Source organism: Crotalus tigris, unplaced genomic scaffold, assembly GCF_016545835.1.
Source record: "Crotalus tigris isolate CLP2741 ecotype Arizona unplaced genomic scaffold, ASM1654583v1 scf7180000017994.786943, whole genome shotgun sequence".
Taxonomy (NCBI): Eukaryota; Metazoa; Chordata; class Lepidosauria; order Squamata; family Viperidae; genus Crotalus; species Crotalus tigris.
The window spans coordinates 567,727-591,168 of NW_024096761.1; the positions used below are offsets into that span (position 1 = coordinate 567,727).

Below are 23,442 nucleotides of genomic sequence, written 5' to 3' on the forward strand. Positions count from 1 at the left end.
GTAAGCTGAAAATAATTTTATTGATAAGAAATGTTGTAATCCTAAACATTAATATAATGTTGATTTTTCATGTAATCATATAGTAAGAAAGGACCATTTAGACCAGTGGTTCTCAACCTGTGGGTCGGGACCCCATTTGGGGTCGAACGACCATTTCACGGGGGTCGTCAAACGCAGTCTACCATTCCCCCCCCCTTTTCCTTAGCCGTGCTACTCCCGTTTATTCTATTGGCTTTTGAAAGCCAATAGAATAGACTCTCTTGAATAGAGTCTAATTCTATTGGCTTTCAAAAGCCAATAGGAATTGTCCAGGCTGTCTCTGCCCTGCTGAGCCCGCCAAAAGTCCCATTCTGCAAACGGTGCTGCACCAGTTGAATAGTCCTCGACTTACGACCGGTTGAGTAGTCCTCAACTTACAACCAGTTGGGGGTCGCGGCATTAAAAAGGTTGAGAACCACTGATTTAGACATTGAGCCTAACCCCCAGTGGTGGGATTCAGTCAGTTCGCACCAGTTTGGCAGAACCGGTAGCTAATTTTTTGTTGCCCAGGCCCAGAATGGACTTCCAGAAGCAGCATCTACACCAGCGGTTCTCAACCTATGGGTCGCGACCCCATTTGGGGTCGATCGCCCATTTTTCGGGGGTCGCCAAAGGCGGCGATCTGCCATTTTTCGTGGTGACGTGCACGCACGGCGCACATGGGGGCGTCGCTGTGCACGCACGCCGCACATGGGGGCGCCGCCGTGCATGCACGCCGCGCATGGCGGCGCCGTGCACGCACGCCGCGTATGGGGGGGAGCCCCGCGCATGCGCACCGTGCACGGGGGTGGCGCCGTGTACGCGCGCCGCGCATGGGGGCCGTCGCGCATGCGCATCGCGCATGGGGCGGTGCCACGCATGCACGCCGCGCGTGGGGCCCCGCCCCCATGCGCGCGGCCCGACGCATGTGCAGAACGTTTGTGTGACGGGGGTCGCCGTCACACAAACGTTGAGAAGCACTGATCTACACAGAGAACCGGTTGTTCACATATTTGAATCCCACCACTGCTAATCCCAAACTAACTGCAGCAATCCAAGATCAAGCATTGCCAGTAAGTGGCTGCCTATTCTCTGCTTGAACTGATGGGAGATTGTTCCACTTTCAAATTGCTCTTAGTGTTAGTTTTTTTTTCTTACAACAACCAAATATGCTTTCCTGTAACTTAAATTAATTATTTTTATGTCTTGCTTTCTGAGATGATGGAGAACTAGTCTTCTATAATATTGCCTTTTTTAGATACTTGAAAAGTATCTGTCATATCCCTCTCAGTCTTCTTAAAGAATCCCAATTCCTTCAGGCATAGGACTTAGTTTTTAATACCCCTTAGATCAAGGGTCCCCAACCCCTGGTCCATGGGCCAGTACCGAGCCGCGGCATGCCAGCAACCGGTTCGCACAAACAAGCAAAGCCCCATCTGCGAGATGCAGGCAGCACACAAAACCATGCACCCTCCAGTTCGCAGAAAAACCTCTCTCCATAGAACCGGTCCCTGGTGCCCAAAAGGTTGAGGACCTCTGCCTTATTTCCTTTCTCTGAATCATGTTCCAAAATGTCATAAAATGGGTTGGGCTCCCGCAATGCAGACTAAAATGAAACCATTATCCCTCCCATCCCCAATGCAATTCTCCATAAAGATATTTCCAGCCTAGAGAAATCTTGTTGGTTTAATTTAAATGAATACATATAAAAATACTTATTTTTAAAAAGGTATATCCATGATAAATACTTTTACTATATCCATGCTGTTGTGTACATGCACATATTTGCCAATTAATTTTTAGGAAGTCTTTTTATTTAGAGGATTAAAGCTAAATGTATTAACCTTCAAACAGTAGGGGCCATTATTGTCAAAATACATTTCTAATTAGAATAATTGTCTTAGAATGTTGGAGTGAGGCAAGCAATAAAGGTAGCAAACCTGAGGCTATAATAAAAAGAACACAGACTATTTCTGAGGGCTGTTCAATTGTTAAATAACTCTAATATGCAACCTGTATAAGAATGATCTTTCCCGTTTGAGAAGCCTTGGTCTCCCCTTGAGAGAACTCAGAATGATGCCTTAGATTTGGGGTTTCTTATTATTTCCCCATGGATGCAATTGAATAATCTAATTCTGATTAAAGTGAATTAATTCCAGTTAAATGTTCTACTCTATGTAAATTTCCTTATGATTAAAATATATACAGAATGGAGCAACTAACAGTATCCTGCAACTTGAAATTATGCTGTTATATTTAAGATGTTTGGGGAGATTTATTTAGGACATACATTCTATTTTAGAAGTTGGAGACTTTCTCCTCAAAACATGTACATTTTTAAAAAATTGCATGGTAAATGCTTGCAGCCTAATAAAATAGTTTGATTTTTAAGTGGCAGTTTATGTGAATCCAATTACTGTGATTTACAGTGTGGTTTATAGCTTAGCATATTGTATGAACCTAGGCAATTGTGATTCATTTAATAAATTATGGTTAATCAAACCAGATACCGCACAGTATTTGAATTCTGTCAATAATGTATCTATGGGAGTTACTTCTATTTGGCAAACATGTCATGCCCTATAATGTTCTCTGACTTCATAAATATGTTCTACCTCTGGAAGCAGCTAGCAATTATGAAGATCCATGCTCACATATATAAGAAGCTATGCAAGATATTATAATTGGGTTTAGAGAATTGACCTTGGAAATGTCATCCCACAAGGAAGTTTAAAATAATAAATTGGCCTCTCACAAGCGCAGTTTATAGCTGTGATTTGCATGCAAAATATCTCCCAAATCTATTTTGCTGCTGGCAAAGTTAAACAGTACTGGTTTCAATAGATGAATTGGGAATCGCCTTCAATGGCTTGGAAGCAAAGCATGACCAGTATCAAAGACAATAAAGTCAAGATTTTAATTAAACTAGATCAGGTTTTAATATACAATATCTAAGCATAGTAGTACTTTAAAAGTAAACAATAGCATTATTTTAGTACACTTTGGCAGATTTTCTGAAACTACAGCAGTATTGCGGCTTTTTATCCTGTGCAAAATTGTTGTGGGCCATGGTAGCATATTATTAGATAATATTTTTTCACCATGACTTTCTTTATTGCCTGTGATGACCTCACGTGGAATGTTTCTAATATTCAGCAAAATTCAATTTGCACTGAGCTGAATTTTCCCACTTGTCATCTTCATCCATTGTGGCTACTATAGAATTAGAAGAATTGATTAACTTCCCTGGATCTTAAGAGCAAACTTTTCCCCTACTTCCCATATCCTAAAATACGATGAGAAATCTTCCTCTGATCCAGTCCTGTTGTGACCCAAGTCCGTTGACTTTGGAGACCCAGTATACAGTCAAATCATATTCATTCTCAGAGGGATCAGCTACCTAGAACTTGTGGTAGCTAGAAAAGTGAAAATGGAGAGAAAAAGAACTGGATTTACATTTCTTTTTTATGTTCCCTATGTCAGTCAGGGGTGGGGAGGAAAAATAAGGAAGTGGGAAAGACCATTCTTTTTGTACATTCTTCTGTTGCTCAGTTTTATTTATTGAAATAAAGATGATTGGAAGGACAGCTTTCAGGAATAATTGCCTGCTGGAAAAAGATAGCTGCTAAATTAACACATTGGCAAAATAAATAGATGGGAAGCTAATGTCTTTATTTATGTGACTAGAATACATCAAACCTAGAGATATATTGTCAAATTAACATTTCTGAAAGTTATTTTCCTTCTTCCTGAGTTTGGTTAATTGTACTGGAATAAGTTTGTAAGCACGTTTCCAAGCAAACACACAAAAATTTAGAATTGGCCAGATATTTTGTTTTTAAATGAATTAATACGTCATTTTGACTCCTGTGGAAAAACAAACTTGCTCTTTTATCTATTTCAAATGAATTTTAGCTAGTTCTTTTTATGAGTTATGGCAGAGGCCCCCAACCTTTTGGGCACCAGGGACCAATTCCGTGGAGAAAGGTTTTTCTGCAGACCAGAGGGGGCGTGGTTTCGTGTTCTGCTTGCATCCAGCGGATGGGGCTTTGCTTGTTTGTGCAGACTGGTTGCTGGCACGCTGCGGCCCGGTGCCGGTCCACAGACCGGGGGTTGAGGACCCTTGGTTTTTATTTTTGCTTTGTCTCCAAAATTATATGTCTGTGGATGGGTAGATAACTAACAGATACAAATTTATTTCTCTCAGTCTCATCTGCATATGTGTGTTTGTGTGTTTAAAAAACAGTAATTATTTTCATTGCTCCTATCAAGATTTTTTTAATTTGAACATGCATTTGTAAACCTTAGAACTCTGCAGGTAATCCTTGATGCATGACCACTAATGAAGCCTGCCAACTACAGTCACAAGTCAGGGCAGTCATAAAGTGGGTAATGATGTGACTGACCTGATTTTATGACAGTTTTTGTGGTGGTCATTAAGCAAATGACCATGATTGTTAAGTGAATCTTTGTTGTGAAGCAAATGCCGTGGTGATTCAAATCTATTGGTTGCTATAAGACATTTTTGCTGAAAAGACTTACAAATGGAAGTAAACACCAGTTTTCAGCAAAAGCATCATAAATCATGGTCACATGATTGCAGGATGCTGTAAATGGTTATAAATGATGGACAGTTTCCAAGTGCCCAAAGTGTGAACACAGGAGGGTTCCAGCCATTGGAACTTAGTTAGAAGTAGGTTGTAAGTACTTGTGTGTGTGTGTGTGTGGATGTTCCTATGGTAATTTCGAATGATCACTAAGTAACTGGTTATAAGTCAAGGACTACTTATGCCTGGTGCTCTTTCATGAAGTTTTGCTTGTATTAATGCCAAGTGTAAATCATTTCATAGTTATTTAGCTCTAAATCTATAGATATATATTTAAAGTGAATTTAATTACACCTTGTCTTTCATATATATATATTTTCTGGCGACTATAAAGATGGTATCTTTGTAATATAGGCAGATTGTGGATGAGTGAATCCCATTTTAAAAGCGCTATAGCCTATTACTCAGAAAGAAAGAGATATGTAAAACAGCAAATTGTGGGAGAAAATTGCCAAAATTTAGAAAAAAAGATTTCCACATTCTATGCTTTCCATATCTAATGTCTTTCCTGGATAATATGGATGTTTATGAAGCTAAACATTGAGAAATATGAATCAGATCAACAGACAGTATATATAATTCAGGAAGCCATAGTTGCATCATAGAAATATGTGTTTCTGTTTGCTATTTAAATGTTTAATCCAGTTATCAAAACTGTGGAAATGTTGTAACATGAAGGATATAGCCACACAACACCATTGCTTGATAGAGAGCCTTTTCTGTTTTCTATTAAAAAAAACCCTGCAAGTTGTATTTATTTTGCAAATATTTCAATTGGGAAAGTTCTCTTTGCATTAATTTGTTCGGAAATACTTTTCAAGTGGTAACATTAAGTACATACAAATCTGCCATTAGCCTAAATTCAGATGCTATTCAACTGCGTAATGGCAGTTATTGGAAGGAAATAATCTAGATTACTGAAATTCTGCAAACTGAAAGTGTTTCTAGCCTTATAACAAAATGCCAAAAATGTTTTTTTTAACCAAAGGGGAAAAAAAAAACTCACCCTGTATTTCTTCTCTCTCTTTTTCTTTCTCTTTCATCTTGCAGGTGCTAGCAACAGGCTTAAGTGGTCTGTATTCATCTTTGCCTACGAAGCTGGAGGACAATGGAGAAGAATGGCACTGTTTTCTAAAAGATGACTGTTTACTTTGTCCAGCTCTTGTACAATTTATGAATTCTTTTGAATTCTGCAATGCAGTAATTCAGGTACTGGGCCAGAGAAAAGACTAACAAATGGAAATAGTATTTTAAAATAGTAGTATTCATTTTTGTAGATATTTAGAAAAAAATATTGGGTTATTTATTTTATATGTGTGATATTCTAATTTTTTTAAAAGAGTGAATATCAGCATAAGTTATATTTATATGTTAATATATAAGTGAAATACAAATTTATTTAGAAGAGCCATGATGGTGCATTGGTTAGAATGCAATATTGTAGTATACAAGTCTAAGTGCTATTGCTATTATTGTTACAAAAAGTTAACAATTTACATGTATTTGTAAATCAACTTTTATTGCAAACAAATAATTTAGGGTTTTTTTTGGGGGGGGGGGGAATCCTGTGCTTTGTGATACAGGTAGTGCTTGACTTATGACCATAATTGGGACTGGAACTTCCATTGCTAAACAAAGTGGTCCTTAAGTGAATTACAGCCATTTGTAACAACCGTTTTTGCCATAGTCATTAAGCAAATCACATAGCTGTTGAGTGAATCCAGATTTCCCTTATTGACTTTGCTTGGTGGAAGCTACTTGGGAAGTCCTAGATGGTGATTACGTGATCCCAGTATACTGCAACTGTTGTAAATACATGCCAGTTGCCAAGAGTCCAAATTTTGTAACCCAGGGAATGCTGCAATGGCCATAAGTGCGATTAGCAGTAATTCATTTTTTTCAGCATCATTTTAACTTTGAAAGGTCATTAAATGAATGGTCGTAAGTCAAGAATTACCTGTAATTACATTTTGCTTTATGATAACAGAATATACTGTGTATATATATATGAGTTTGAATTGTTCAGTATTTAAAATTTGTCTGGTTTTCTCATATTCTTTATTTTAGATAGATTAGTAATTGGGTTTTTTTCCATTCTGCTACTTGTTCCTCATTGTTTAGTGATAAGATTATATAGTATACCACTTTCATGCTGTATTCAGGATATTATTGCATCTATATCTTTGCTTTGATTTGTGCAGGTTTTATTAGTCACAGAAACTCAGTAGTGTTTCCAGAATGTAAGACTTTGTATGAGAAGTTTTTGTCAAAGGAATCTCTGCCAATTATGTTTTTAAAAGGTTGTATATTTGTTTTGTATACATGCACATTCTAAATATAGAATAATTTCTGAATATGGGAGCCATTCTTAGGAGTCAAAGGCTATGCTTTCCTTTGAGTGGAGTTGTTATGACCCAAATAGGCAAGACTAGGCAGGCCTCCAGAGAGTTCCTTATTGCTCTTGGAAAGGGTTAACAAACGACCCTCCACTGACCAGCCAGGCTCCATCCCCAGTCCCCCCAAACAACAGCCCTTAATTACTTGGCAAGTCCACAAGCAAAAGTCCAAACAGAAAGCCAGGACAGTTCTCAGAGCCAGGCAAAGGTCCAAGGCAAGGAGCAGTTTTCCAAAAGGGGCACAGGAAAACAAAAGACAAACACAGTTCACAAACAAGGGCACAGTTCAAACCAAAAGGCAAAGAACACTTCTCAAAACAAGATGGGGTCCAGGGCAAAGCAGGTTTGAAAGGAGAATCTTCAGGGTTAGGGCAAGCCAAGAACAGTCCTCACAGCAAGGCAAATGACTCACAGAGCAAAAGCAGTTCTTAAAGCAAAGCAAAAAGCAGTCTTTGATGCAGACAAAAGCAGTTCTTAAAGCAAAGCGAAAGCAGGCAAAACTCTGCGCTGACTCTGCCTTCTTTCCATTCTTCGCACTTGGGGACTGGGTGGGGGAGGCATTTGCTCTTCTGCTTTTCCTTGATCAGCATGGGCCCGGGACTGCATTGTCCTCGTTCTCAGATTGTTCCTCCTGAGCCATAGAGACTGCACCATCCCCATCCCCATTCACCAGCTCCTGCTCCATCTCCTCTTCTTCCTCTTCAAACTCGGGCTCCACAGGGCCCTGACAGGAATGCTCTTAAAAATAGCAGATCGATCCATTCATTTATATTTCGATTATAAAAAATAGTCATGTATTAAATACTGTTTGCTATTTTTAACTGAAAGATGTAATGCAGTACTTTGTGAAGTCCCTCAAGATCATAGCCAAGGTTTTATATTAGCATGTTGACGCTTCAGGCTTACCTAGTCCAGCACCCTGTATGAAACAGCCAAAGCAGAATGAATAAAATAATACTCTCCAGCTTGTGGTTGCTGATAATTGATATTTAGAGGCATACTCCGGTAGATAATACAAATAAGCTACAATTGCTAGCAATGATTAATAACTTTATGTTTCATAAAACATGGAGTATCAGAGGCTTTGGATGGCGCAGTACAAGAAAGTACTAAATTACTAAGGATTAATTTAATTAACTTTAAAGTTTAAATTCATTTCTTAACTGGCCTCTAGTCACTTTTGAAGAAGTTTCTTCTTTGGTTGAGAAAAGTTTTACATTCTTGTTTTAAATTTCCAAGTAAATGACTGGCAGCAAATTTCAGTGTTTATGTTGGTGAGAAAAAAATGATCTTTTGCTATTAGAATTAATTAGATAATCCGGGTTCTCATATTATGGAAGTAAGTGTTTACCTATTTAAATTATTCACAGCACATATAGTTTTATCTATCTTTGGATGTAGATGAACAAGTTGAGTCCAAGGGTGGGGTCAAATGTGTCATTAATTTAAAGTGGCTATACTCTCACAAGAAAACTAAGTCAGCGCCCCATGAATTCTGTTGACTCTTATATAGTGCCTTGACTATTAGTAGATCAGATTTTTGTGAATAGGTATCATGAAATAAACTTGTAGTACTTTTGAACTCTATCCCAGCTCTGGTTTTTTGTGCGTGAAACTGTTCCATCTTATCTACCTTTTCAATAGCTAAAATGAATTGACTTTTTAAAAACAATTTTGATACTCAAGTTTGGTGATTTGGTTTTTAAATTTCATGATAGATTAGAAATAAAGAGAAATATAACAAATACCTATTGCATAGCTTATACAGTTCATTATCAGTAAAATATTAAATTCAATATTTGGAAGTTATGAAATTTGTAGTGATTTTTTTAACATTAACTGGTTAAGATTTAGTAGGTAATTTGGTGTATATGTTTCTCAGCAATGAATTTACATCTTCATTGTGAGAGACTAATAGTTAAGAGTGTACGCAAAAATGCTTGAATTGAAATCATTTTGATGGATTTTTTAAAAAAATGTTTTATTTATTTTTTTATTTTGTCAAGAATGCTAAAGAAGGAGCCTATAATGATTTGGAATAGACTGAAGTCAGGCATGATGGGAAAGATATTTTAGAGATCTGTATGGAAATGATAGTGATTAATTGAAGATTAGAACTGAAAAACCTGCTAAAAGCATTTCTTTCCAATAAATAAATAAATAAATGAGTAATACATTTTTGCTTGGGGCGCACAGCTATCTCCCAATTTTTATTTTTTTTAAATTTTAGTTATTTTTTCTAACTGCTTTTTATTAAAAGGTTTATGAATAGCTTTTATGCTTTTATGTATATTTGTACACTGATTGGAGTCACTCTCTGAGGGGAATGGGCAGTTTCTAAATATATAAATGATATATAAATGATGTAAAATTTCTGGAAAATGTTAATTTTGCAAGTATAGATGTTGGACCTAGAGAAAATTTAAAATATGGATATGGTTTATTCATCGTTCAGCTTCTTTAAATGTATGTTAAAATTGCACAGTAGTAAAGTAAATGATTAATTATTGTTTCAGGTATATCCTTCTCTTTCTCTTTCCATTTTTAGGTGGCACATTCTTTGATTCGTAACCAGCTTGTGAATTACATTTATAATGGATTTTTGGTTCCAGTTATGGCCCCAGCTCTCCATAAGGTTAGTGATAAATAATATATTTTAGTCAATGAATCATAAAAGTTAAATTAATTTATATTCAATATTTGGGCTTTGAAAAAGCAGAGAACCTGTTTGGTATAGTAGTTAAGGCATGAGGTTAGAAACCAGGAGATTAAGTTGTAGTCCTGCCTTGCTCACAAAGCCATGATGTTGGGTGATGCTGGGCCTATCATTTTCTCAGCCCTAGAAACAAATGACAAACCACTTCTGAAATAAACCTTTGCCAAGAAAATTGCAGAGACTCGCCCAGATAGTCTCCAAGAACATGACGCAATTGAATGAAAGGAAAAAAACAAAAGCAAAAAGTGACTTCTCTTCGGTAGAACAAAGTATTCTTTTAAAATTTGATGAATGAGATGTCAAATAGATAATACTCCAAATCATAAGCTGGCATATTTTTAATATAGAGGCTTTTAATATATATTTTTGGCAACAATGCAGGTGTGTACTGCATTAGATCAGTTATGTGTAATTTCATTATGCAAGAGGCTTGACTAATACAACTTGGATTATAGGAGTAAAAAAAATCAACCTAATATTAAAAGCTTGTTCATACATAGTTCATAATTCTACCTCTGGTTCTGATATTTTCCTGATATGTTGAACAAAGCACAAATGTTTGTTTCACTTGAAGAGTTTAATAAAACAGGCATTCACTTTTAGTTGAATGTCTCCATTTATATGCAGAACTTTCATTAGCTCTTAATTATTGTGTAGTCTTTTATTTGCTATAAGAGTAGTAAAACCTTTCTTTGTTCTTAATAAAGCCTTTTTATTTTTGGAAAAAGGTATGTGGGTAAGGAATTATCTCTGCCTTCTCTCTTTGATTCTTGTAAATCTTTTGTAAACTTTAAAAAAAACTTTAAAAGAAAAATCACTTTAATAAGTAGAATAATTAATTTAAAATATATGGAGTTCCTCGACAAAGGATTTCTTGACAAAATTCATTGTTAATTATGTTTTTATCTTTTTTCTCATTATGTTTTGAATCTGTTGCCTAAATAAACATGTTATTCTCCAAATGCAACCCATAAACATAACAAGCTAGACCGGAAATTTAAATTAGAACCTAGCAGTTACCTCTAATGTAGATTGATATTTCAAAATGTATTCTTGTATTATAAACATTTTAGCTATTAAATGTTGGAATGTTACATCAACTTATGAAAATCTTTCAGCATAACTTGCTATTTAGAACATTAATAAAATTCTTAGTTTTGCTTATCTTTACTTATCTTCTAATTCTCAACATGTGATATGACGTGCACTTATTAATTACTTTTTTGTGGTCATTTTTCACATATACATACGTACATACATACATCACACCTTTATTAAGTGTGCAAAGTACTAAGTAGGGGGAGACGGATTGGGCTTGAGAGAGAGCGAGTGGTCCAAGATTACCCAAACAGCTTTTCTGCCTAAGGCAGGACTAGAACTCATAATCTCAGGTTTCTAACCTGATACTGTAACCACTGGACCAAACTGCCTCTTTTATCAGTCCCCCCCCCGAATAATGGTATCGGTAGAGAAGATTTGTAGGATGTGAAAGGGATTTTGTAGATGAAAAAAAGTGTATTTAGAGTAGCTACTAATAAGATACTTGAATAAAAATAATATGATTGCAATCTTACATTTTTTTTCACACAAAATAGATAATTTAACCTCTAATAATTTATTAAACTAAAGTGGCCGCAGTTTATTATTTCCACATTCAGAGCAATTTTGAACATACACCAACTGTTATCAGTGTCATTTATTTTATCTTTAAATACATTAGCTAGAGAAGGTGAGTGTCCGCCATCTAGTGGACTTGAAGAAGAGCCATGATACAGCCCTGAAACCTAGGATTAAGATTATATTTGCTAAAGTAAGAATATACATTGTCCTTTTTTGTTTAGTCCCTCTCTCCCAAATATTAATTAAATTCTACTCTGTCCTGGTCAGGCCCCAATAAAGTCCTGTGTCAAGTTCTGGATGCAAAAACAAAACAAAACAAAACAAAAGAATAAAAGTAAACTTCTGATTATCACAGTTTAGAAAGGATAGTGATAGTAGTAGGAAGTTTAAAGGACAGCTCCCAAATTAGTAAAGGGTCTGAAATACAAGACCTGGAGGAAATGTTCAAGGATCTATCTCTATTAAGCGTACAAAAAAAAAAAAAGCTGATATAGCAGTCTTCAAATATCTTACAACAAGCGTTGACATAAAGAAGGAGAGTGAACTTATTGTCTGTGGGTCAGAATCAGGATTGATCTAACATTCATAGAACAATGGGAGAGAATAGGCAGATTGTCAGCCACTGAATCAGGCTGTTATATCATGTGGGGAGACTTCCTTTGCTAGGAGTCTCAAACAGAACCAGAATAGTCATCTTTCTGTGCAATCCTGCACTCAGCGCTGGGCTGGACTAAATTATTCTAGTGGCATCTGAAAGACAACTTTTGGGGGTAGATCACTTCTTTCTAACCTCAATAAGAAAGTTTTTTTGTCCCCACATGTTACAAAACTCTCTTTATTATAAAGATATTTCTGATCAGTAATCCAAGCTGAGCCGCTCTTGTCTCTGGCTAGCACTTTTACATGTGTATATTTTTAAAGATTTATTTCTCTGTGTTGGTCTCTCATCTCAACTAACTTAAACGAAAGAATACTTTAACATTGTGCTAATTTGAATAGAATTGTATGCCCCAGAAAGTGATGATGTAACAAGAAATTACTGTTAATTATAGAAACCTTTTTTCCATTAACTGTTAGAACTTTTTTTTGTTAACAACTTTTTTCTGATACCATGCAAGCTCAGTTTAATGAACCACTCAAGGGACAAACTATCCATTGTTCCCAGTTACTTGTTAAGTGTGAAGTTAAATCTTCATCTCTGTTTTCACCATTCTGTAAATGTAAATTATTCTTTACAGAAGAATTCTTTAAAATGTAAATTTCTTCTATTACTATATGGCATTTATGTAAAGACATTATGCAAATTATATAAATTGATACAAATGTTATTATTACCGTATTTACATCATTATAAAAATTGTGTAGATCATTACAGATAAAGTATATTTCTAGATAGTTCTGGATTTACAACTGGCAATTGGGGACAGATTTCTGGTCGTAAGTTGTTTTATTCATAAGTAAAGGTCCAATTTTAAGACATTTTTTACAGCCCTTATTATTGATTAATTTTATATATTACTTTAAGAATCTTAAGTATTTGACCACTGTTTTTCAAAGCTGTTCTACAAAATTGTCTCTGGCTTTCATTTTTTGGATGTTATTTCAACATTTTTATTTCTTGACTTTTTGCCTCATAATAATCAGGGCCTTGTAATCTTTGTAGTGAAATTGATTTTTCAGATGATTTTCTTCCTATTTGAATTGTTGGCTTGTAATATAACATATAATCTTCAGTATTTTTAGATCTCAAAGATTCATATAAAAAATTGCAACTATGCAGCTATAATCCACGGGGAATATTTTTATATTTATTTAATAAGACTTCATTGGTAAAGATAACAGTTTATTCTCTTAAACTAAATTGAAATGCATATTCAAGCATCATGCATTCCCAAGAAATTTTGCAAGAATGAAGTAAAAGTGTTTTTTTTTGCTGAATATATTCTGCGCTATACTTCAACAGTTGCTCCACTGTTAGAACATTGTGTTTATTAACAAGATATTTAGACACTGAACTTCTACAAGTAATTTTATAAAATAATATATTTCCTGCAGAGAACATAGTGTGCAGTATTTCAGTTAATGCTCCTCTGATAAAATCTTTAAACTTCTTTCTCTTGGTGGATTTACATATAAAGGAGGTTTAAACAGAAGTTTTAAAATGTCTGTAAAAGGCAATGCACAACAGGAATATTTTCATGAGACCATAGTTCCTTTGATTCTGAGGATTTGGTTTCTGAATTTTTCATATAAGCATATCATTTGTATCTTTAATGAAGATAATGTCAGAAAGATCAGTCCCCAAATTTAGTTTAGTTTACTTCACTGACTGCACTTTACTTGGCTTAGAAGCCTCTTAAGCTGTTTTACCTTGTGATGCCTCCTGATAATAATTTTAACTTGTTGCAAAATAACATATTTTTATTACAAGCATATGAGAATGAGATATATTTATATGAGTATAACATAGAGAATGAGATATATTTATATGAGTATAACATGATACATTTTTGTGGCATTTCCCTTCTTTGAGTCTTTTGAGATTTAAAAGTCTCAACATAGCTAATAGCTCTTGGTGTCTCAATTGCCAATGCACTTCTTTTCAACTATAGCTAACAACTTCCTATCAATTGGCACAACATAGCAATGAAATGGTAGAATAAAGTAAGGCAATTCATTTTTTCTACATTTGCATTGCATTGGTGGATCCTTTAGCCCAGAGTTCCTCAACCTTTCCGGCTTTGCAGACCAGTGGGATGGGGGAGACGGGATGGTTCCGCATGTGCAGTGGGCAAGCATACATGTGCACAGCTCCATTTGCCCAAGCGCCAGGCACAGGTGCTCATGCTCATGCAACTGGAACATGCAGGTAAACATCTGCTGCTCACGTGAGTGGGGATGTGCATACACACGTGTACTCACCTGCCACTTCCACGGCCCGGTTCGAAAAGGCTCAAGGTCTGGTAGTCAGGGTTTGGGAACCCCTGCTTTAGCTTAAGGAAGATATCAATGTATAATTTAAAATGTGTGAGTTTGTAAGAACTTGTTCTAGTTGTTAAATAATGGTTGGCTATATAGGGGCAAGAAAAATAAAGTAGATTTTCATAAATTCCGATATTTATTGTGGTAGACTTTTCAAATAGCAAATATCAGTTTGTTGGAGATGTGGAAAACCTACCATAATATATTCTGTGCACCAAACTGATTTGACCATTCCAGCAATCAAATAATGGCTTTTGAGAAGATTATTATTTAGTATGTGATCAGAACATGATAGAAGAGAAATAAACATATATACACTGTCCATCTGTATATATGTTTACTTCCATAGAAGTAAAACCTCTATGAAGTTATGGCAGTAGCCTCATAATTGAATGTCCAGTTTAGCTACCTACATGATCGCCTCTAGCATGGCTTCATGCAAATCTTCTAGGGAATCAGAGAACACATGTTGTGGGCAATCTTACACAATATGTTTAATAGTTTGCATATTGGCACCACAATTCTTTTCAGAAAAACCACATTGTCATGATTTGGAGAAGTTTGAGAGTTTTGCAGAACATATTGTTCTTGAGACAACCCATCATCAGGCTAAAGAATAGCAGTCCCAAAACAGAATTTATAAAGGATTCCACACTTATTTGCGTCATGGGTTAGTTACTTGCATTCTTGATTTTCTAGCATGGTGACAAGGCCTTTGCATTTTCATTTTTTTTAATGACCCTGTAATCCCTTAATTTGCAGTTGAATGGAACTGGGCATTTACTAGCCAGATTAAGTCATCAAAATAAATAACCACATACTTGCTACAATATAAAAAAGCCATGTATGTTGTTGTTAGGTTGCTCTGACTGTATTGAATGTTACTGCTATTTTTATCTTTGTAATGTTCCTACGTTTATTTGTGTTATATTGTTTTTGTAATTTGTTTTACATATTACTTTTTAAACTAATTTGCCAAGTATTCAGGATATTCTAAAAATTTAAACAAGTCTGAATTTTGGTATAGATCATAATAAGTATTCATTTTTAGGTGACATTGGAAGAAGTGATGGCTACAACTGCATACCTAGATCTCTTTTTGCGAAGCATTTCTGAGCCAGCCTTACTCAAGATCTTTCTCCGTTTCATCCTTCTGCACCGTCATGAGAATGTGCACATCTTGGACACTCTTGCAAGCCGGATAAATACTCCATTTCAGGTGAGCGGGAGGGGAAGTCTTTCCTGCTCTTCCTCATTACTGTTGTTACTGAAATTGTTTTAGATATGTATGAAATTTATAAACACTTATAAAGGAAATGTTTGAAAAACCAAATCCAGTCCATACTTTCAGGATAATAATCTAATGCTACACAAGAAAAAAAGGAAAGCAAATGGAAAAAATAAAATTGAAATCTTATCACTTACATAATGAGTGTAACTCTGGTTCCATATAGATAAAATTTACTGTTAATATTATAGATAACAGGCCATTCACGGTAATTGAGTAAATACCTATTATTTTCTGTTGCCATCAACTAGTTGTTCTATTAGTGTCCACTCAGGATTAACAGTCTTGTTGCTCACTTTGTACTCTGGCTTGCATGAAGCTACACTTATAACTAGACTCTGATTTTGATTCTTACAGTCAACTATTACTGTATTATGATTGGGAAGCAGACTTTTTTAACAGAAATAAAGTGTGGATAAATAACTCTGTGTATAGTTCCATATTTATTTGTTTATCCTTGCATACTGGTTCCTTTTTAGAACTCTGAATGGCTTATGAAAAGCTCCCAACAGTCTTTCATAGCAATATTATCCTTATGCAAACTCACATATAGCACTTCTCAATTTCAGTTAGGCCATAGCATTCTTTGAGTCTGAAGGGATATTTGAAAGAACTGAAAAATATGAGATATCCAGTTCAGTTGTTTCATTTAGTTTTCATTTGGTGAAATGAATTTGGTTAGTTAAGAAAATGGCATTGTTCATAACTGTTTGCTTTTTTATTTCTGATTTTTACTTACTCAATAAAGTGACAGTTCATTTGCAGTTGTGGAAATCATCTAGATCATCGTCCCTTAACCTCACTAAGTTTAAGATGTGTGAACTTCAATTCCCCAGCCAGAATCTTAAAGTTGCTGAGGTTCAGAAACACTGCTCTAGATGGCTGCCATTTGGCAGAGGTCATTTCCCCCCTTATATAATCTGACTATTGTGTAGTATTTGTCAAGTGCAGGAAATCAAGAGTCCAGGCAAGAGTCCAAATGAATATAAGGGTTTATTGCAAGTTTAAGCTCTCTATAAGAATCTGGATTACTAACTACTGAACTACTAAGAGTCAAAGTAAATAGGCGCTAGATAAGAGCCAACGGAATTCAAAGTGGGCTGGACTTAGATCTCTTGTGGGCGTGAAGGGGCTTGGGACTGATGATGCGTTTGACCCCTCTCTCGGGCTTAGCCTGGTCATCTTCTACAATATTAGGTCAACAACTGTTTTTTTCAGAATGGACCTGAATGATGAAAGCATTTCAGCAAACAAAGTTATGGCCAGAAGAGTACTAAGATGACTTCGCTGCTGAAAATGATTTGAAATTTAGAATACTTGTACATGAAAAAGAAATCTAAATAACAAGAATATGACATACGTGAATATAACTGAAGAAAATAAATGAGTAATTATAGAATAAGACTGCCTAATTTCATTGTAACCATACAAAACATTTATAAACTATTTTTCTCCAAATTCCTAAGTGACATTGAACATTTATCAAAATTCCAGATTTACAATGAATATCTTTAGTCAGGGACGAGCATCCTACAGGAAGTTTCCAGCTTCCCATTTTGTGGCCTGACAAACAGTAATCAATAATCACCATCAAAATTTGGCAGCCAGACCAGTTCCTTTTAGTGCTATAATTTCCTGTATTTGTTTTCTTTATTGCATTTAAATAAGTTAAATATGATATATAAAGCTTCTGTTCTGTTTGGTGCCTATTTCTAATCTTGAAATTATTTCAGCTCTTCTCATCTCAAAATTCAGATCTGCCAATAAAACAATATCATTACACCATTGGCTACAAAAGAATGTGAATCATATCCAAAATTATGTTATTCATTTTTCTTTTGTCTTTCTACACCTCTTCACCAAGTATATTTGAGCTACATAGATTCATGCTTAAAAGTGTTTCCTGCCTCAGTTTCCCCTTGTGTTTGATTTTGGTGAGGGGCTGGGGAGAGATTTCTGTTTATTGCCTGTAGTCCAATCAAATACAGTGCAAACCTATTTTACATACTGCAGTCCTGTGTTTTAAAAAGTTCTTAAATTCAAGAGAAACTTATTCAGAGATTTAAACTCTTTTAACGCCGATTCTACATTTTGCCTAGGATGCTCAGGTATACTGTTTTGCATCTATTTGTTAAGTTTTTAAGATACTGTTTATCTTATTATTTATTTAGTTTTGTGTCCAATTATTTCACTTGCATCAAATCCTTGTTTGATTCCTTTCATTGAAAATAACCATAGAAATACAATAAAGTTTAATTGTATAAATAATTAAAAGCATCAAATAATTAATTCAAACAACAATACAATCACAAGTTGGCAATAAAATCAGCCATTCAGCAGTATAAAGCTGATTTATTTTTTTGTCACTTCATTAGACCATTTTTTGGGTTTTTCTATAGCTGTGAAATGCATAACAGCAGAATATATGTAGTTGTATAAAACACGGGTGATATTGATTTTTTAATAGTTTGAAATTACCTATATATATATATTTCACAAACCCAATTTTAGAGAAATAGAATTAAGTGGTCCATTTTCATGAAACTAAACACTTGTTTGGTATAATGTTGTTTGATCCAGTGTCATCGGTAATAATAATATCCACATGACCAGCATGATTACTTCATTGGATTGCCAGTATAAATAGAAATACAAGCTATTAAATGGTTGTCCAGATCCTCTTCTGAATAATTGTGGCATGTTACTTATGTTACAAAAATAGCTAACATGGTAGCAGATTCCAGTTGCATAGGATTCTGAAGCAGTAAATAAAAACATTTGCTTCAGTCTGCATTCCTGCCTCTCCCCTTGCCTGACACTTTATTTTGGGCCAAATAAATATGATTAATGGAGATATGTATGCACATACATATTCTGCAATGATTCCAGTTCCAAAGTAGATTTATTCTAAAACTCTCAGTTTCAACAGCTAAATTGCCAGTGTTATTTTTGTTGAACTGTATTGGTAGAGAGTTTGGGTATTTATGGGTATTATGAAGTATTGTCCTTGGGAATCAGGCCATAGTGCATAAATGATGCAAAATGACTTCTTTGTTGTATAATATAACAATAGGACTGATTTCTATAAATAGGTAACAGCAGAGATTCTCAGAATTACACCCACCTGTTGCCATACAAACTGACTGGGTTATTTTGGACCAGTCACTTTCTCTTGGTCCAATCTTACCTCACTAGATGACTTTCAGGAAATGGAGTCTAGTCCAGAATTATGGGTGTGGCCAAGGTGGCCTCTTTTTGTTTTTTCCATTCAGTTGTGTCTGTTTTTCAGAGACTGCCAGATCAAGGTGCTTCAGTTATTTTGGCAAAGTATTTTAGAAGTAGTTTACCATTGCCTGAATCCTAGGGCTGGGAGAAAGTGACTGCTCTAAGTGCCATTACCCATTACAGCAACCAACCAAACTGGCTCTCTCAGATAGCCTGTAATTTTGATTAAATAGATATATGTTGTCTACTATAACATAGTTTTTTATATTAGAAAGAACAGTCCATTTTCATTTTAAGATCCATATTTAAACATGGCAAAATTATCATGCAGATGTTTGAGAATATTGAACTTAATTACAGTTTAATTCTCTTTCAAACCATATCACAATTCTTTTTCTTGCTCTTAAAACATTTTTCCCATCTCCCAGCATATATCTCTGTTTATCTTTGGTTTATGCTTTTAGGCATGCTAATTTAATTGTTCTGGAAATATGTAACAAAGTGAAACATTTATATAATTCTTTCCAAATTTATCACAATTTAGTTTGGGTACTATTTGCAAGTATTTTTTTCTTTTTACCTTGGAAAGGATGAAAAAGTATGCATTCATATTGTGCTTATCATTTCCCAGCTTTGTGTGGTGTCCTTGGCATTGTTCAAAACACTTATCAGTTTGCATTGTGAAGATGTGATGCTGCAGCTAGTTTTAAGGTAAAGTCAAACTTTCCTTTCTGAAATTACAGTGCAAATTATTCAGTGAAAATTGGTATCTTGGGATTAATATATATATATATACATACATACATACATACATACATACATACATACATACATACATACATACATTTGTTTGTTGGTTGGTTAGTTGGTTGGTTGGTTGGTTGGTTGGTTGGTTGGTTCATTCATTCCATTCATTCATTCATTCATTCATTCATTCATTTTCTGTAGCCACCCATCTCAGCCACATGACTTGGCTTACAATTCTAAAACAATAAAACAGTTAAAACAACTAAAAAAATCAAAACAATAAAACCAACAACAAAAAATACATGCAGCAGATGAGGTAGTTATGTAAGTAAAGTAAAGCCAAGGAATGGGGCGCTTAATATATTCCAGGCTCCAGGCCCGGACACACAGCTAGGTTTTTAAAGCCTTATGAAAGGCCAACAGGGTTGGGGCTGTTCTAATCTCTGAGGAGAGAATATTCCACAAAACGGGTTCCAGCAGAGAAGGCCTACCTTCTAATTCCCACCAGCTTTAATGATGAATTATACCATGGGAGTAAATGCAAAATTCAGTATGTAGACAAAGGGGGAATTTATTTAAAAACAGGACCCCTTAGCTGGCTGAAAGGGGCTTATCAGAAATTTAAGAGAAGGACAAGGTCGAAAAGTTACATTTTCCTAAATTCACATAGCTGTTGAATGACCCAATTCATCTTTGTAGTACAGTAGGCAACAAGTTATCTCATGTTTTAGTCCTTCTGTTTTCCTTCTTCATGCAGTTTTTCCTCCAGACTTGGCAAGCTTTTTCAGTTAGAGACACTACCTTCAGAAAGCCAGGGGTGATTAATGGAAGGAACATATTTTTGAAGAGATTAGGAATCTGTTCTTGTCTCAATATTTTTTGCTTTCTACCCCATCTGCTGCTCAGGAAATACCTAAGCAGCACAAGAAAGTTCTCCTTCACCATCAGTCCATTTGATTGTCTATATAAGCTGGTAAAACAAAACATTTCGCTTTTATTTTGCCACCCAATTGATTCTGCAGTGATTAGCCAAACAGACACCACATATCTGTTTTTACCAGGCCATGTTAAAGCTAATTAATTACGTGGCATACTATTTACTATTTGTAAGTTTGCAGTCTTTTCCTGAAAAGATGAAGGAATAGGAGATACTACTCTGGATAAAGTTAATCCTATCTTCTTTGTAGCCTTCTTGTGACCATAATGCCAAGTGAAATGTGATGTACCTGTTGCATTGAAAATATTGCCTTCCAGGGTTCTGCTCATCTGCTTGGCTGAGAGAAGTCGTGGAAAATTCTCTAGAATCTGTGTCCAAAGTCTGTCTTAAACTGCTGCTTCACTTGGCCCACTATTGATGCCTCAGGAAGACACAGTATCCTGATACTTCTACCACCAAAAATACAGTCTTTTATTTTTTTACCTATTACAGGCAAAGCATCTTCTCAGCAGCCTAATCCTTAGTCATTCTGTAAAAAATGGTATTTGGTGTGTTTCAATCTAAATAACAAATAAGGTTTCCTGGACACTTTTTCTCTTTTCTCTCTACTATTTTAGTTTAATGATAGCCTCTTGTTGTTCTAGGTACCTGATACCCTGCAATCACATTATGTTCAGCCAGAGATGGTCTGTGAGAGAGAGAGATTGGTATTCTGTATCTGCTGCTAAGCTGCTTGCCTTGACTCCTATCTGTTGTTCAAGTGGCATTACTCTGACTTTTGAAAAGCAAGAAAAAGATTATATTCTCTGGAAAAAAAATAATCATTGCGCAGGTAAACATTTATCTGCTTTCTAAAAAGACAGTCCTTGTATTAAGTTGATTTGATTTTTTCCCACACCAATATTCATATTTGGAAATGTTTTAGAAAACTACTTTAGTCTACAAAGGAATTTTATATACAAATTTAAGTAAAGGTAGTAATAAAAATCCTCTTAAAATCTAGGTAATCAATGGTAATTATCCTTTTTTGGGGTGGGTTACATGATTCACAAATCTTGAATATAAAGATTTTAAGTCTTATTTGTCTTATGCCTAATTTGGAGTTGGTATTGCCCAGAACATGCCCCATTATTAGATAATTTGAAAATCTCAAGCAACTATTTTTGGGATCATAAAAGAACAATAGAGAGCTTATTTTAGTCAAGGAGAGATAGACATATTTATGGTCATTGTTGTCTTTGATTGGTCTTTACACTTAAGAAAAGGGAAAGAACCATTTCCTGTTCTATACCATGTTGCAGAATAACTTGTCAATCCCAAATTTTATCTAATATGGGCTAAAAAAATACTTTCTACCATATGTGTTTGATTCTATGACATACAACACTAAACATTACTTTGCAGAAATAGAAACTCGTCCAAGAATTGATAACATTAAGCATGCCAAAAAAAACAAAAAACGGATGAGGAGTTGTGTCATGTTTGACAGTCCTGATCTAGGGCTGTGTACTTCCAATAATTCTGTATTCATGTATTGCCTCAATCCACATGGATTCTGAGCTTTGCACAAGAACTAGAAACCACATCAAAACATGTTGCTAATAAATATGATTGCCTATAATCACAAAAAAGTCCAATAGTCCAGTAAAATAAAATGGTTTTTAGATTGTGGAACAAAGAACTACAGTTTATGTAACACTTGAGTTCATCCTTGAGAAAGTATACCTGTGTGGTTGCTAAGATTCAGCATTGATTCAATGGCAAATAATATTTGGACTAAATCATGTCAAATTGTGCAACTGTATTTTTGTGTGATTTTTGAGCCACTGCATGGATTACAGAATACATGAGGATGGGAAGAAAGCTGCTTCATTTTGTAGAACATACAGAAAAAAAAGCAACCATAAATGTGCCATGGTATTATTTTCTGTTTTTCCATGGAGGCACCATAGTTCCAGTGCTCTGTCACAAACATCTGATAGCATTATGGAAAGCTGAATAGATAGCATTTCCATTCAGCTGAACTTGCCTGTCTAGGTTTATTGTGACCGTTAATGATGATAGAAATATATGGGTTCTCAAGTTGAAATACAGCACCTAAACAGAGGGAATTAAATCTCCTTTTCTGACTTAAAAGAAGTGCAGCCATTTCCCTAAGACAAAAAAATCTCACCCATGCAAACCAATAAAATGTAAGCTAGTTGCTTGAAGCTTTCATATTTATTCTACAACGGTATCATAAATATCTCAAGACAACTTGGTCGTAGATCAGCTGAAATAATTTATTGGAAGTATGTTGGAAATTACCTATCTAGTGACCAGTGGCATGATCTTGAATTTCACATTGTTTTGTGTTTATGGTTGTCAATTCAGTCAGACAAAGGAAGCATCACAATGTTAGTGGAGAGAAAAAAAGAAATTCTTCTTTATGATGAAAAATAATTCACTGAATTTGTTTAATGTCAACAGTGAACTAAATGTTCTGGAGCTATCAAGTCATTCCATGCCACAGAATTATATTATATTTTGCCAGTATGCAAAACCTAAAGACCTTTTAATTTCATTTGTTCCCTACAAAACCAAAACAATTATTCCTGTTATACTTTCTTAGTGAGACATACTGAACCATTACACTTAAGTAAGATTAATGTTAGGAACAGATTATTCAACCATAATAAAGAAAGGATCAATTTAGAGGGATAAAAATTGATGTACCACTTGGGCAGTGCTGCACCATGCATCTCTTCTATACTGTATCATGCAAAATCCAGTAGCTTATAGAATAACGTGTTCCAAACTTGCCCCCTTCCAGAAGGTTAGATTTTAACACTCAAATCCCACCATCAGATGGCCATTGCCAAGAATTTTGAAAGTTGAAATCATTTCATATGGAGAGGTCCAGGTGA

At 35.1% G+C, this 23,442-nt stretch overlaps 1 protein-coding gene across 6 annotated transcripts in view; it reads left to right on the forward strand.

Annotated features, from left to right (window-relative positions):
• The window catches only part of FHIP1A (FHF complex subunit HOOK interacting protein 1A), a 92,875-nt gene that overhangs the window by 51,549 nt on the left and 17,884 nt on the right, over nt 1-23,442 (forward strand). For all 6 annotated transcript variants that reach the window (XM_039346427.1, XM_039346426.1, XM_039346420.1 and 3 more), the window contains 5 exons: nt 5,676-5,834; nt 9,570-9,656; nt 15,391-15,558; nt 19,484-19,563; nt 21,181-21,368. In XM_039346427.1, coding sequence (XP_039202361.1) covers nt 5,676-5,834; nt 9,570-9,656; nt 15,391-15,558; nt 19,484-19,563; nt 21,181-21,368 — 682 coding nt within the window. The remainder of the gene's footprint in view (nt 1-5,675; nt 5,835-9,569; nt 9,657-15,390; nt 15,559-19,483; nt 19,564-21,180; nt 21,369-23,442) is intronic.